Below are 15,020 nucleotides of genomic sequence, written 5' to 3'. Positions count from 1 at the left end.
AATCACTTTCTGACCTAATTGCGTTTTTTTTCCATACATTCTTATAATAATAAAAAAATATTTTTATGGAATGGGGGAAGATACTTAGGGAATTCATCTTATGATGATGATCCCCATATTTCTATCTCTAGCCCAGAATTGCCCATTGACCTCCAGACTCATACAGAGCTGTCTCTGTGAACTCTCTGCTTGAATTTCTAACAGACATCTCAAATTGAAGATGTTCAGACTTCAATTAATTTTCTCCCCAAACCTTCTGCGCTCAAAGTCTTTGTCATGTCAACGCATGGCAGTTCCATTGTTTTGATTGCTCAGGCCAAAATCTTTGCTGTCATCCTTAATTCCCCTTTTATCTCATACTGCATATCTAATGTGTCATCATCTCTTTTTGGCTTGTACTTTCAGATGCACCAACAATCAGACCGTTCCCACCCTCCTATACTTGTACCCTTGTACAGACAATATTATATTTCTCTTAAATCCTAAGTGGCATTTTAATTTGTTGTCCCTGGCTTTTGTCCTACTCACCCCTCAATACTCATCCGTGGCTATTCTCAACAAAGCATCCGAAAAGATGACTTTAAAGCCTAAATCAGATCATCTAACTTCTCTGTCTCATATTGTCCAGTTGCTTGCATGTGACTCAGACTAAATGCCATGTCCTTGCTAGGGGCCCACAGGGCCTGCCACTCTGCTGTCTCTCTGCCTTCTTCTATTACTGCTTTTCTCCTTGTTATGTTTGTTCTATTCATAGTGGCATAGAATCCACCACATACCTTTCTACCTCAAAAAAGTTCCTTGCTATTGACCTTGCTTAGGGCACTCTCCCTCAGAGATCTGCATGGTTTGATTACTTATATACTTTTGGTCTCTCTTCAAATATCACATTATTGGAGTGGCTATTCCTGTGTCCTAAATGTAAAATAGCAACTCTCTCCCTAGTTCCTGCATTTCCCATTTTCTTCAACTCCTTTTTCCCGCTTAGTAATCATCCCCATCTGATGTACTATAGCAACATCATATCATTTGTGTGTGTTTGTCTGTCTCTCTTAAGTAGCAAGTTCACGAGGCCGAGAACTTTGTCTTTTTTATGCCCTCCCTCCAGCTCCCCATCCTGTGGAACTAGGACTAGAACATAGTAGATGCTCAATAAATAGTAGTTAAATGAAATAATGAGTGAATCTGTTTATTAGACAGGACTTTTATTTTCTAGTGCTCTTCTTCCTCTTCTAGTTTTTAACTTTAGCTCTATTTAAAAAATGACTCGACAAAGGAAACTTCTTTTAAAATTAATGTGCATTTTTTAACTGTGTTTTTTTAAAAACTTGTCTGTGAAGCTGACAATACTCACAGATGGAAACAGTGTAAAATGCCCAAGCATGCTTATAAGCATCCTCCTCCAACTAGCCACACAGCTTGGAGCCCCGAGGGATGGCCACGTTGGACTAACTATCCTTCTAAGCTCTCAGAGGAGAGGAGAGGCAGGCAGAATCAAAAGTATTTTGATACTTTCCTACATTTCCCAGAGTCACTACTCACTTCTTTCAGTTTTAGTCCTGCAAACAACCCACAAAGCATAGGCCCGTATGCTGCCTGCCAGCTCCACAGCAGCGCCCTGCTCAAGGCCTCCTCTCAAAGCGCCCTTTCATTCTGGAAGTGTGGCGTCTGGGTCAGCACCAAAGAGGATCTGCAACTTCATCTAGTTCAGCCTGACAGCTTTCTAAATGAGGAAACTGGAACTCAGAGAAGTGAAATGATTTACCCAGACCCACTCAGAGCTGGCCCTAGAGCCCAGGCTTCTAATTCCCTGTTCCTCTTCATCACTACTGCACTGTAATTCACCAGCCTGTTCTTCACATTTATTAAATATAACAAATAACCTAAAAGCCCAACAATAGAGCAGCGGTTAAGTATCTTCATATGAAGGTTTACTACACAATTATTAAAAATTATGATGGAGAAAATCATTGAATGCCATGAGTAAATAAATACTGGCAACATGGCTAAATGAGAAAGGTCAAATAGAATAATGTCAATTTTACAAAACAGTTGTGTATATGATGGGAAGACTCTGTACATGAAAATGCTATCAGTGGTTATTTCTGGAAGATGGGATGAGACTTTTTTTACTTATTTTTACACTTTTATAATTCCAAATGAATACTTTTATAATAAAAGAATATTTTTAACTTTTCCTCTGTACAACACTTCTGATTGAAGCCTGTATTTTTAAACACTAGAATATATTTACCCTTACTCAAGGCTTCCATAGTGCTTGATTCCCATTTGTTATAGAATTCACTGCATTGTTTTGTAAGTATCAGTTCTAGTTTCTGTTTGCCCCACAAAGCTATGAGCCTTCAAGGGAAGAAACAAAATCCTATTCATCTATTTAGAAATACCCAGGGCATAACATAAATCTCCAGGTAAACACAAGCAAGTTAAAGTTACAAAAGGAACAGATGTTATTATTCATAGGATCTGTTACTGGCAATATACAAGGTAGAATCCACAGTGTGTTGTAGCTAATAAAAAAATGCAGCAATTAAGGTGGGAAATACATCCCATTAGGAAGGAAAATAATTAGTTAACTGAAACTGATCCAGAAATGACATAGGTGATACATTTAATAATTGAGGTTATTAAACAGCTATTATATTTCATATTTTCAACAGTGGCAGCAGCCTTCCATTTTCTTAGTCCTTAAAATTACCATTTCCCCAAACCTGTTATAGACCTGAGATATACCTGTCAGGACATTATTTTCAACTAATGTCCTGTTCTAGTTTATCAAGGTCAAAGTCAAACAGTTGTACTGCAACCCCATGTCAGACTTAGTGCTCCATTTATCATCAGTGGTGGACTCCACCTTACTGCCCCAAAGTTACCTTTTAAGATCTTCCCTTTAATTACGATTTTAATCAATTTGATTATGATATCTTAAGGCATAGATTGTTGGGCTTATGGTTTATTCAGGATTTATAGCTTCTACAAAATTTGGAAATTTTCTATCATTATTTTTTGAAATAATTTTTTCTGTATCCTCTTCTCTCATCTCCCCACCTTGCCTGCCCATTCAGGGACTACAGCTGCATATATATTAGTCCATTTGAAATTGTTCCATAGTTCCTTAATGCTTTCTTTTTTTTTTTAAGTATCTGTTCTCTGTGTTTAATTTTGTGGTTAATTGTTTCTATTGCTGTGTCTTCAAATTCACTAATCTTTTCTTCTGCAGTGTCTAATCTGCCGTTAATACTATCAGTGTATTTTTTCAACATAGACACTGTATTTGCAGTTTTGGATGTTCTTCAGATGAACTTAACATACTCAGTGTTTCTCTTAGCTTTTTGAACATATGGCCTACAGTTATAATAACAATTTTAATGTCCTATCTGCTAATTCTATCATTCATGTTTTTTCTGAATCACTTTCAATTGGTCGATTTTTTCTCTCCTTTTAATGGAACATATTTTCCTGCTTCGTTTCATGCCTCATCATTTTTATTGAACACCAGTCATTTTGAATTTCACCTGTTGTTTGTTGATTATTTTTATATTCCTATAACTATTCTTAAGGTTGGTTCAGGGAAGGAGTTAACTTACTTGGAAGTAAGTCAGATCCTTTCAGAAAAAGCATTTCAGATCCTGCTTTTAAGGTTTGTTTAAATGGGACCTGTGAAGCATTTAGTGTAGGGTGAGGTTTTTATCACTACTAAGGAAGCAAAACTCCATCCCCACCCCCTGTGAATTGGGTTTTTCCAGCATGCTGGTGGCACCACCTGAGCTCAGAGGAGGCTGCTCCTTCTAATCCTTCCGTGTAGTTCTTTCCACGGCCCAGGGGCATTTCCTCACTTGCCTGTGCAATCAGCACAAAGAGGACAGTGAGGGCCACTCTCTGAGGGTCTCCCCTTGTACTGCTCTCTCCTCCCCATCCTCTGCTCTGGGAACTTTAGCTGCCTAGCCTCCTGGACTCCAGCTCCATCTCTCCAAATTAGGGATACCATGAGGCCATGCCTGGGTCCCCCCACCTTGTGCCAGGGGCCTCACAGTAAGCAGGGACACTTATGCAACCCTCCTTTTTCGGTTTTCCACCTCCTGGGGAGTGCTGCCTTTCACTGCCCCATAGCTAATGTCATCAAGTATTTTTATTCAGTTAATGCGTATGAGTAGGTAAACCCATTCCCTGTTACTTTATCTTGTTTGGAAGTGCAAGTCTTCCCAAATCTCATTTTAGAGTCACTTCCTAGAGTCCTCCTTGGTATCAACCATTTTAGGCCAGTTCCAGGAAACAGACTCTAACATTCTGATGTTTGCATGCATGGTGCTTATCAGTGAGTGTCCTCGGTACCATCTCTAAGCATGGAAGGCAAGCAGGACTGGGCGGAAGCAGCTGGGCTGCGGCGCTGCTGTAACGGAGCTCTTCACCAGTAACAATTTTAATGTTCCTGTCTGCTAATTCTATCATCCATGTTTTTTCTGAATCACTTTCAATTGGTCGATTTTTTTCTCTCCTTTTAATGGAACATGTTTTCCTGCTTTGTTTCATGCCTCGTCGTTTTATCTCCGGAGTACTGAGGGGACTCTGGAGAGAGGAGGACCTTGCAGGGTCGTCCCAATTCTATCACCACCTTTAGCACACTAGCGAGACGCAGGAGGCTCTCAGGGAGAAGACATACTCTTGGGTTGAGTGAGAGAGCATCTCCGGATTCAGGAGGGAGTGCCTCTGTCCAGAGGGGCGTCTGGGCTGAGTACCACCTCATCCACCATGCAGGTGATTGCAACATTACACCACAGCAGGCAGGCGGGTTTGCATCCTGATAAAGGGATTTAGTACAGTCAGGAAAACCATTGTTTCTCGCTTAAACAGCTTATCAAAATGGAAATTATTTTTCAGCTAACATCAAGAGAATGTCTTATTTCCTTATTCTTCCAACTTTTAACAATCTCTACTCAGAATTTCCTTTCAGAGATAATTAAAGCTGTAAGTTAAGGTATCCAGAATAATGAGGCTTTCTCTAGGGACAACTGGTCTCAGAGCTGCAGGAACCAAATCCTCCATAACCAGTGGGCTCTGAAGAGACGGAACATTAGGGGACAAAACTGAACCTAAGGTACAATTTATAGTATTTTCAAAGACACATATAAGCATTTTTCTGTACTCTTTCTGTTTGAAGGAAGCAGTGTGGCAGAGAGCTTGGGTATTCACAGGTCTAAAGTTTAGTTATGCAAGATGAATAAGCTCTAGAGATCTGCCGTACAACCTTGTGCCTATAGTAATACAGTATATATTCAAAAATTTGTTAACAGGATAGATATCATGCTACATGTTCTTATAATAATAATAATAATAATAATAATAATACAATACAATAGTGTGCACTCTGAAGCCAGCCTGCTCACATTCACATCCTGGCCCCTCTGTCTCTGTGCTTTAGACTTTGGGTGAGCTGCTATTCCTTTCTAAACCTCACTTCCTTCTCACTAAATGGATGGATTGTAATGTCTCATAGGGTTGTGATCACTGAGGCAGTCAGAGACAGAATAACGTGGCTATAAAGAACGTGGGTCTGGTGCCAGACTTCCTGAGCTAGAATTCTGCCTCACCATTTACTAATTTAATCTCCCCTTGTTTCCTTATTTACAAAAGTGAGATTGTAATAATAACACATTCCCCAGGTGTTTATAAGGATTACATGAGTTAATACAGAAACAGAGCTTAGAAAAGTGCCAATATGTAGTAACTGCTCAATCACTATGAGCTCTGATTATTAGATGCTGAAGGGGCTTGCAAAGTTTGAACCGAATTAGGTGAAGAAGAGTAGAACAGGTCCTGGTCTAAGTACCCTTATAGACGAGTAAGGGAAAAGCATTAGGGCATAAGCAAGAATGAAAATGAGGTAGAAGATTATAGGAGTTTTAAAAATTGGACAAATCAAAAAAATGCTCCATGGAAAATAAAGGGGAAGGTTTCCTTTGCTGTGCAGAAGCTTTTTAGTTTGCTGTAGTCCCACTTGTTTATTTGTACTTTTGTTTCCCTTAGTTATGGGTATAAAAGTACAACATAGGGAATACAGTCAATAATACTGTAATATCTTTTTATGTTGGCAGATAATGACTACACTTATTGGGGTGAGCATTTCGTAACAGATAATTGTTGAATCACTATGCTGTACAACAGAAACCAGTATAATATTATGCATCAACTATACTTGAAGAAAAAAGGATATGAATTTCTAAGGAAAAGTGACAATTAAAGCACAGAGCTTGAAAGGATAGTTAGCCTTAATTGTAAGAAAGACATGCAAAATTTATACTTTCTCATTTGGTTGGTTAAATTCTATACAACTTCACAGTGTAAAAGATGGACAAATAATGCTCCATGGAAAATAAAGATGGGCAAAGAGGTTGCTGAGCAAGACCATCTGTATAATTTCTTACAGCTAAGGGACCAAGTGTTGGGAGCCACCCAGAGCAGTGGCTCTCAGAAACAGAAATGCTGCCTCTCTCCTGGCCCTATGTCCTGCCCAGTTCCATCTGGAACTTCCAGGGGTGGGTGGAGAAGTGGTTATCAAAGCTCACTTCCCCATTTCAGCAGATCCCCACGAAGTGCAAAGACAGAGTCCCTGTCTGTTCTGTTTGTGTAGGCATGGGGAAGTAGGGATTTCTAACCACTTCCCTATGGAGCAGGGTAACGTTACTACTGACTTCAGTCAAATAATTCTTTCTCAAAAAGAAGAAATTGGAGAAAGGCTCCACTCTGGATGGCTCTAATAAACTTATAAGCTCTTTTTCTCAGCCTTTGAAGGTTATTAAACAACCAGAGAACTTGGAAATCCCTAAGTGGAGTGCCAGGGTAACCATCCAGATTTGCCGTGCAGGAGTGACTTTACAGTTTAGAGTGAAAGTTACAGCAAGGATCGTCAGCCTGGAATATTGCAGAGAGCAAAGGTTGTGAAGCCAGGCTAATCTTGCTTGCCACCTGCCCCACGTCAGGCAAGTCCCTTTACCTGTGAAATAATGATAATATTAGCTGTCATTATTTGAGTGCTTATTATGATCCAAATATGACATTTGAGGTATTATTCTTCCCTTTTCACAAATGAAGAAAATGGAATTTCAGAGAGTTTAAATGATTTACCCAACTCAGCTAATAAAGAGCCAAGTCTGTCTCTAAAGCCTGTGCTCTAAGGAGCTAGCACCTCTCCCTAAATGTGGCATGTGGCAGGAACTCAATAAATCGTAGCTCTTACTGACACTTCTAAATGATATTGATCATGATTACCATCTGCACCTAAGAATATGGGTTTAAAAAAAGAGAGATAGATGGAAGGCCAATTGTCCTTTTTGCACCAGCACAAATACCATCTTAGCGGTTTATAAAGGAATATACTTACCTCTTAGAATCATGGTCTGACTAGAGTTTAGCTTCAGAAAGAAAAATTTCATTTATGCATGCTGCATACTTAACATAATAAAGGAACAAGAACACTGGACCAGGAATTAATAAACTCTTTATACTTTTCAAATTTTTATTATCTTACTCCATTCCTTACGTGAAGTCCCTTATTTTTATCCTAATTTAATAAATGAGAAAGCAGTTTCTGGGTGGAAACTCTTAATGTGTGACTTAAACTCATGCATCTGTCTCCCTTTAACGCTTCTGGTCCAACTCCACCAACTTTCGGCAAGACGCTTCTCCGCTCTTGGTATAGGGTTCTTCATCTCTAAAATATAAATGGGCTATAGATCATTTGACTTCCAGTTTTTCTCTAATGGTCTTCGCATCTTGCAACTATTGGCATTTTTTTTTTTCAGGGATGTCTTTGACTAAAGATGAAGCATGGTTTGGTTGCTTAAATGGGTTGATTGCTTAAAATTGTGCTATTTTTATCCAACAATCTTTTTATATGCTTATGACTATGCACTTGATTACTCTCATAAGATTTGGTACTTAAATAATATTTCCTCCAAGTTTGGTCTTCTGCTATCATTCTGGAGAGTTCTCTGGAAATGGCAATCCTGAGATATGCAAGGCGGGGCCCTCATGCTATCTTCATTGTCTTCACTCATATAGGAGTTGTTCTGAGGGCACTTCCTCAGTCAATAACAATTCCGATTTGGACGTTATTTATAGTTGCTGTGTGACTGTCATCTAGGTAACCTCCCAATGACAATGAGATTGGGAGAGCCTGTCAAAGCAAAGGCTCTTCTGAGTGGAGAGAGCTGGGTATTAATTTATCAGAGCAGATAAAGATTTGCTTGGCAGGAAACTGATTCTCCCCCAGTGTTTGGTCTCTGAGCAATGCCCAGTCCCAAAAGCAGTCAGAATTTCTTTATTTAAAGTTGGTTAATTAGTTCTAGGCTCTGGGGAGAGGCAAACTAATGATGCGGGTGGTGAACTTCAGGCCTGAGCATGGTCAGATTTCTCTGAAGTGAGTTTGTGTTGTGCCAGCACCGTATTTTGTTTTGTTTTAATGAATTTTACAGTTTTTCTAGTTGAAGCAATTCTCAGCTTCATTTATGTTTATCTGCCTTCTCCTTGAAGGCAGCTGAGCTGTCGTCTCTGAAATAGGCCCCCCCACTGTGCTTTCACTGTGTGCTAAACATATTACATACATCTCATTGATCCTCAAAAGAGAATCATGAAATACGTATTACCATCTCCTGATTATAAAGCTGAAGTTAACAAGGAAAAATTTGCCCAAAGCAAATAAATACCACCACAGATGGGCTGAACATGAAGTGGGAGCCTTAATGTGGGTTTGCTTAGCTCTGGCCCCAGGGCCTTTCCGGATGAGTGTACTAAGGGCCGCTGGATTCTCTGACCTGGATTTAGTCTTTCGCACGAACAACCGAGACACCACAAGTTTAATGACAGATGTCCTCATTACCTCGCCCTAAGCGGCAGGTGCCCTGATCTTGGCTTCCCTGCAGGGATTCCCCTGCACCCACTGTATCATTTCCGAACCCGCGTTTTTTCAAGTCACGGTCAAATTCAGTGTGTCCACAATGTCTCTTTAGTTATTATTGAAGGAACTTGTTCAGCGAAGAGAAGACCGGTGGAGACGGACCTCGCAAATACCCGTTTTCAAATAGCTGTAAGTCCAGGAAAGATGTCTGGGTCTTCGGTTTCCAAGGGCAGAGCCAGGCAGAGTAGGCCTGATCTGACAACGGCAACTTACCAGGGTCGCTCCTCAGTCCTGCTGACAAACCCACGCCGGGGGCGCCCGCCTAGTCCCCGTACGACACGCAGGCCCAAGGCTGCCCCCTGGCGTCGGGTCGTGCGCCCTCCACGCTCGCGCCCTGGAGCCACCGCGCGCGAGCGGCCGGGGCTCCCCCTCGGCTCCGGACGCGCGCCGTCGCCTGGCAACAGCGGACGCAGAGCCGGGGGCGCTGAACCAGCCAGCCCCTGGCTCTGAGCTCGGCTGCAGCCCGGGTCCGCCTCTGCCATGACCTCCAAACAAACGAAAAAGAAAGAGGTGCATCATATCAACTCGGCGCACGGATCGGATAAGTCCAAAGAGTAAGGGACCGCTGCGTGCCGGGCCGCCGGGCCTGACTCCTTGGCCGCGCCATACGTGCTGGGGCTGCTCCCGCAGCAAACTCGCCAGCGCCGGATGCTCGCCGGCCACCTCGCGGCTTGTCTGTCCTCTGTGGGAATCACCCACCTCTTCCCGCAGCCCTGGTTTCCCTGCCTGGGGCTGTGCTTCTCCTGGCGCCCAGCCAGGGGTGATTTCCTCTCTGGCCCAGGGCTTGCTCCTACCTCAGGGACCTTGCACCTGCTATTGGAAAGCTCTTCCCCCCACCCTCAACCCCAATGTGCATGGTTTTCTCCCTCACCTCCTTTCGGTGTTTACCAAAAGGCCATTTTCTCATATCAGCTTCTTTGGCCAACTAGTTAAAATCACAGCCCATGCTTTGCTGACAAAACCAAAAACTTCTCTTTTCCTTTACTTCCTTATTTTTCTTCATTAGTATTTTTGCCTATTTAACATAGTATGTATTTTACCTTTAAAACAATATTTATTTATATGTTATCCTAGTAGAATGGTAAGTTCCATGAAGGCAGATATTTTTCTTTTTCTATTTTATGTACTATTGAATCCTTAGTAACTTGCATGATTCCTGGGTCTTACCTAGTGGACACTGAAAAATGTTTATTTAATGAATGACAGTGGTTAAATAAGAGATTTTAACAGAGTTGCAAAAGAATTTTTGAACACACCAAAAAAGAAAAAAGTTTAGTAATGGTTATTAACCCTCACTGAAGGCTCACAATTCTTACGGAGCTTGAGGAAAATCTTTGACTTTAATGAATTTATATCCTGAAAGAGATGAGATTGTTAACTCCCATAATGAAGCTGATCAAACTAGATACCACCAAACATGGTATGTGGCCTGGTCCTGTCATGATGTATCACAGGATAAAGTCCCTGATGGTAAGACGCTCTTTCCTTGCCAATACTTATCATGTCTTTTTGAGATAATGGTATTTTTAACATGTTTATTTTTTCTAGAAAATATCTGAGTTGAATTATATCAATAAAAATGTATATCTATATTTATGAAAATAGGCAAGTAAAGGCAAGTATTTATACAAAGTCTAGGCTTTGCTAGAAACTATCTACTGAGAATTAAACATCAATAATTTTGCTGTAGTGTTATATGGTAGGTTGTGAAGTTCATTATAAATCAAGTCTATCTTCTAAGTTTTACTAGAACTAATCACAGATACCAAGTGAAGTCACAGATAAAGGACAAGGTGTCACTCAGCATGGGGCCTGGGGATCAAAGTCTAACAAGGCTCCAGTGTAATTGTCATTTGAAATACACCAGGGATATTTAGAGAAAGTTTTTATATGTCATTTTACCACACCTTGTGGTTACATATCCAATAAATGCAACCAAGTCTAGCATGGTCCTAGGTATGGAAATGAGGGGGAAAATCTTCATAGAGGCTTACTCTCCTAGAGCTGCCGTCTAGCATGTTTGTTTATTCACTAAAGGATGTGTCAGATTAGGGACCATGTCTAGCTTTTGCCTACCATGGTGGCTAGCACATAATAAGCATTCACCATTTGTTTATTAAATGAATTTACAGTTTAGTTACCACACTGGTGTTTATTTCTTCTAACTTCACTTGAAGCCCAGCTCTCTCTCTCTTTCTGATCTGGTCCATCTTTGGCACAGTTCAAAAACTGAGATGTTACAACCAAGAAAGCAGAAGGATCTATATCTAGTTATGACCAAACTCATAAGTAAATATGATCAAATCACCAAGAAAAATTATGCCAGGTACCTGGGCTGTCAGTTTGTACTTTAGACTAACCTATTCTCTATTTTTCTGAATCAGGAAGAATGAAATTTTTGTTATAGGAATCACCAATTTTCTTGTGACATTAGGCATGTCATTTTTCTATTCTAACATTAAGTTTTTTTCTTCTTTTAATGAAAGACCATCTAATTAAAACCGTCCCCAGTCCAACACACTCTGTCCTCCTGTTTCTACTTTATTTTTTCTTCACACTCCAAACTTTTAAGACTTTTCTGATTTTTTTAAGTCCAATGAATTCATAATACGTGAGGGAATTTTGTAATAGTTAAATGTTTAAAACTTTGACTTGTTTTTTGAATTGAAGTTGTCATCTTTTTAAAATTTCATTTTTGGGGAACAATATTTTTTATTTTCATAACAACTGTCACATTAACTCTTATTACCAGTATCTAACAATAATTAGAAGTATAAACAATTTAAATTAATCAATTTGAAAACTAATTGGAATTACAAAGATATTTTCACTAGTTAGATTTCACTTGAAGGATTCATAGCAATCCCAAGACAAAATCTGATCTTCTTGGAAGTACTAAATAAAAGTCTTTGTGTAGAACATGGATAATTCAAAGGAAGGAGAAGAAGCATGTAATTTAATTATTAATAGTTATTAGAAGTATTAATGCTTACATTTTGAATGCCAAAATATTTCAACCTTCAGTGGGCAGTTTGAGATGGGGACACAATCTGGTATTTACAGTTAACAAAATTTTCTTCCACTTCCAACAGCACATTCAAACCAAAATCAAATACACAGATAATTTATTAAAAATAAGAACTATGCAACTACCTAGACTGCTAATGATGATGAAATATCATTAGACCTCTTTCTGAACAGAATGAAATATATTTCATAATGCTCCTTAATCTATCTTTACTGACTGAAATGCACATCTAAATTTCATGGAATTCTCCAAAAAGATCGACATATTTTTTCTATACAAAAATTTGAAAGCAGGAGTGTTATAGAACCTAATTATGAAAGCAATGTAAAATGGAAGAATAACTATCTACTGAGGATTAAGTTAGATGGGTTCACGGTTATCCAAGGTCCAAGAGGCAACTGGTCAAGAGAAACCATGCAACAGTGGTTGGTAGATAATCTGTTTCTCTACCTTCAGAGGGCAGAAAATAAATTCCCCAAAAGAGCACGACACAGTAGAAAGGAACCTTTTATAGCTCCAGGTCCAGGCCCCATGGTCACACAGAGAAAGCCAGAGGTAAGAGGAGCAAAGGAGGGAACACCACCGGATTCACACTGAGTTTTGTGGATTCCCCAGGTGACCTCTGTGGACCCCAACAACTCAGGTCAAATTACACATTTAAAAGTCAGCTGCGGTAACAGAAAGTTCCCTGAAGAAGACTTTTCTTTATATTAATTTCTCAACTATTTAATAAGCACTTCTCATGTCCATGTCACTGGTAGGTCTGGGAGGATAAGGAACTGTAGAACCTGGTACCTTCTCTCCAGGGATATGACATCTCAGGTGGCGGGGGGACAACTAAGATTCACACAGACGTTACTCGGAAACATATGGCAATACCACATTTGTCAGGGGTACTTGTAGGAAGTACTAGAAGGAACCATGTGTTGGCCTGGGGTTAGATTAGGGAAACACGAGGTTCCTGAAATGAGGGCTGTGTGTGAGAGCTGAGTAAGGCACCTCGGTGTGAGCTGGTCCCTCATCATCTCCCTCTAACAGCCAGTCCCAGTTCTGAAAGGCACAGGTTAGAGAGATGGTTAGTGCAGGCAATGGAAATGTTTGGGGAGCAGAAAGCCGTCCGGGTTGGCTGGGATAGAGTCTGTACTTAACTGTGCTGGCCCATAAAGCATCCAGGATGAGTACGCAGCAGAGCAAGGGGGACAGACCAAGGCATTTGAACTGTCTGTAGTGGGGAAACAGATGGTTTTGAATACCAAAATGATGATTTCTGAGGTGTAATTTCACAACTTCATGGAATTCATGCTGGATTAAGAATCAGGCAGCAAGAAATGAGAGAGGTGATGGTCTGAGATAATGAGGGAATACCTCATCCTGAGAGCTCTTGATGACAGGGAGGAATCTTTTTAAAGTAGGGTAGAGGTGTGTAGAGCACATCTGTAAGGTGACTAAGGTCAAAGGCTACAATAGTCAAATTTCTTATCTTCAGTTGCAGTGGTAGGAGGTGCTGGGATGTCCAGGTGATGAGGCCGGCATGTCTGAAAGGACAAGGAAAAAAAGTGTAAACACAATTCAATGACAAATTTCTAAATGCTTTGCTTTGTTTACTTCCACATTCTTTTCAGGGCCTGATACGATGTGTGCTTAATAAATGTGTGTGTAATTTACTGAGTTGAACTGGAAACCTGGTGTGGCAGCTTGGCCATAAAGCCCTCTGAGTCAGAACCAGAGAGATGCTGAGAACCCACAGGGAAGAGGCCCTGCCCTGTCAGTCACGCCAGAGGCAGAGCAACACTTCCCACAGACTAGGGCGTTGCATAAACGTCTGTTGCATGTTTTTAAAATGTAAAAGTCTCCACTGAGAACCCTTTTTAGTGAGCAGAGAAGCACTCCATTAGTCTTAGCAGGGTCTGCCGTCAGTTCTGCCTTTGATATCACCTTAATCTGTGTGTATGTTCAGTATTTCATTAAGATTTGAGGTGGTTTAAGAATCATTTCTGGCAGTGAAATCTTTTTTTTTAATCACTCAATTTTTAATTTGTTTAGTTTTGGAGAAGGAATGGTTTCCTCTGAATTTACTCTATAGGATGATTAGGAGAATATAGGTTAGATTGAAAAGATTATACATATATAAACTTCATGGAATTTGTACTTCACTGTTACTAAAAACATGATCAAATTCAAACTTTGAAGCTAATAGTATTGTGCTAATGCTTCTAGATGAGTAATATTGCCTCAGTCAAAAGTTATTATTTAGAAATATTTTAACTGACTTTAATACTTCTTTGCTATTTCCAGGTCACAAATTATTTAAATTAAGGGATCAAATAATCTATAAACTGATTATACTAGTTAATGTGAGATAAAATAACTAAAAACTGTATCTAGGACAGATTAAAAATATACTTTTGATATGATTTATATAATTTGATATAATTTGTATAATGTGAAAGACTGGATAGAAGTATTACTAATCACTTTCATCCTTGACAAAAAAGATATGCATGTTTTGTCATAAGAAGTATCAAGTAGGTGTTTTGAAATTGTATTAGCATTCCTTCCCAGGACAGGACCAGGCTAATTAATTTCAGGTTCTGGGGCTATATCACACTACTTTGTATGGCTGAATTATCATATATGATGGTTTTAAAGTAAACAAATATATCTTGTATGTTTTTTTTGGTGGGGGGGGAGGCTTTCTTTTTTGCTGGTGTCATAATGAATGCTATAGTCCAAATTATAGTCCAAAAGTAATTGTTTTTATTCCATCCTTCTGATTTGATGAATATCAGGATTACATATATGACTAGGTTAAAACAAAGTTTTAAAAGGTCAGGGTGCTCTTTCTACCTCCATTTCCCCGATTTCCTCACTTCTCAGTGTTCAGTTAAGGGTCCATGGTTTCCATTCACAACTCTAGAAACTCTTAAAGGCCAAGGTCAGCTCAGAGTTTCTCAGTTCTTTGATCTTCAGACTTTCTACAGCATTTGTTTCTGAGTAGTACTGCTTAGGAGGGCCTTCCGGGGA

General features: G+C 39.8%; 1 protein-coding gene across 6 annotated transcripts in view; it reads left to right on the top strand.

The window, feature by feature from the left end:
• Positions 1-15,020, top strand: part of ADGB (androglobin) — a 175,165-nt gene that overhangs the window by 15,222 nt on the left and 144,923 nt on the right. For 2 of the 6 annotated variants that reach the window (XM_057489119.1, XM_036906895.2), the window contains exon 1: positions 8,687-9,522. The exons of 1 other annotated variant lie outside the window; for it this stretch is intronic. In XM_057489119.1, the coding sequence (XP_057345102.1) occupies positions 9,449-9,522 (74 nt within the window). In that variant the 5' untranslated portion in view covers positions 8,687-9,448. Of the gene's footprint in view, positions 1-4,572; positions 6,997-8,683; positions 9,523-15,020 lie in introns of those variants that run through there. 3 more of the 6 variants (XM_057489121.1, XM_057489124.1, XM_057489123.1) reach the window with 3 other exon arrangements.

This window comes from Manis pentadactyla, chromosome 12, assembly GCF_030020395.1.
Source record: "Manis pentadactyla isolate mManPen7 chromosome 12, mManPen7.hap1, whole genome shotgun sequence".
Taxonomy (NCBI): Eukaryota; Metazoa; Chordata; class Mammalia; order Pholidota; family Manidae; genus Manis; species Manis pentadactyla.
Note: the sequence above shows the minus strand (reverse complement) of the source record. Positions and strands in the feature narration are given on the sequence as shown.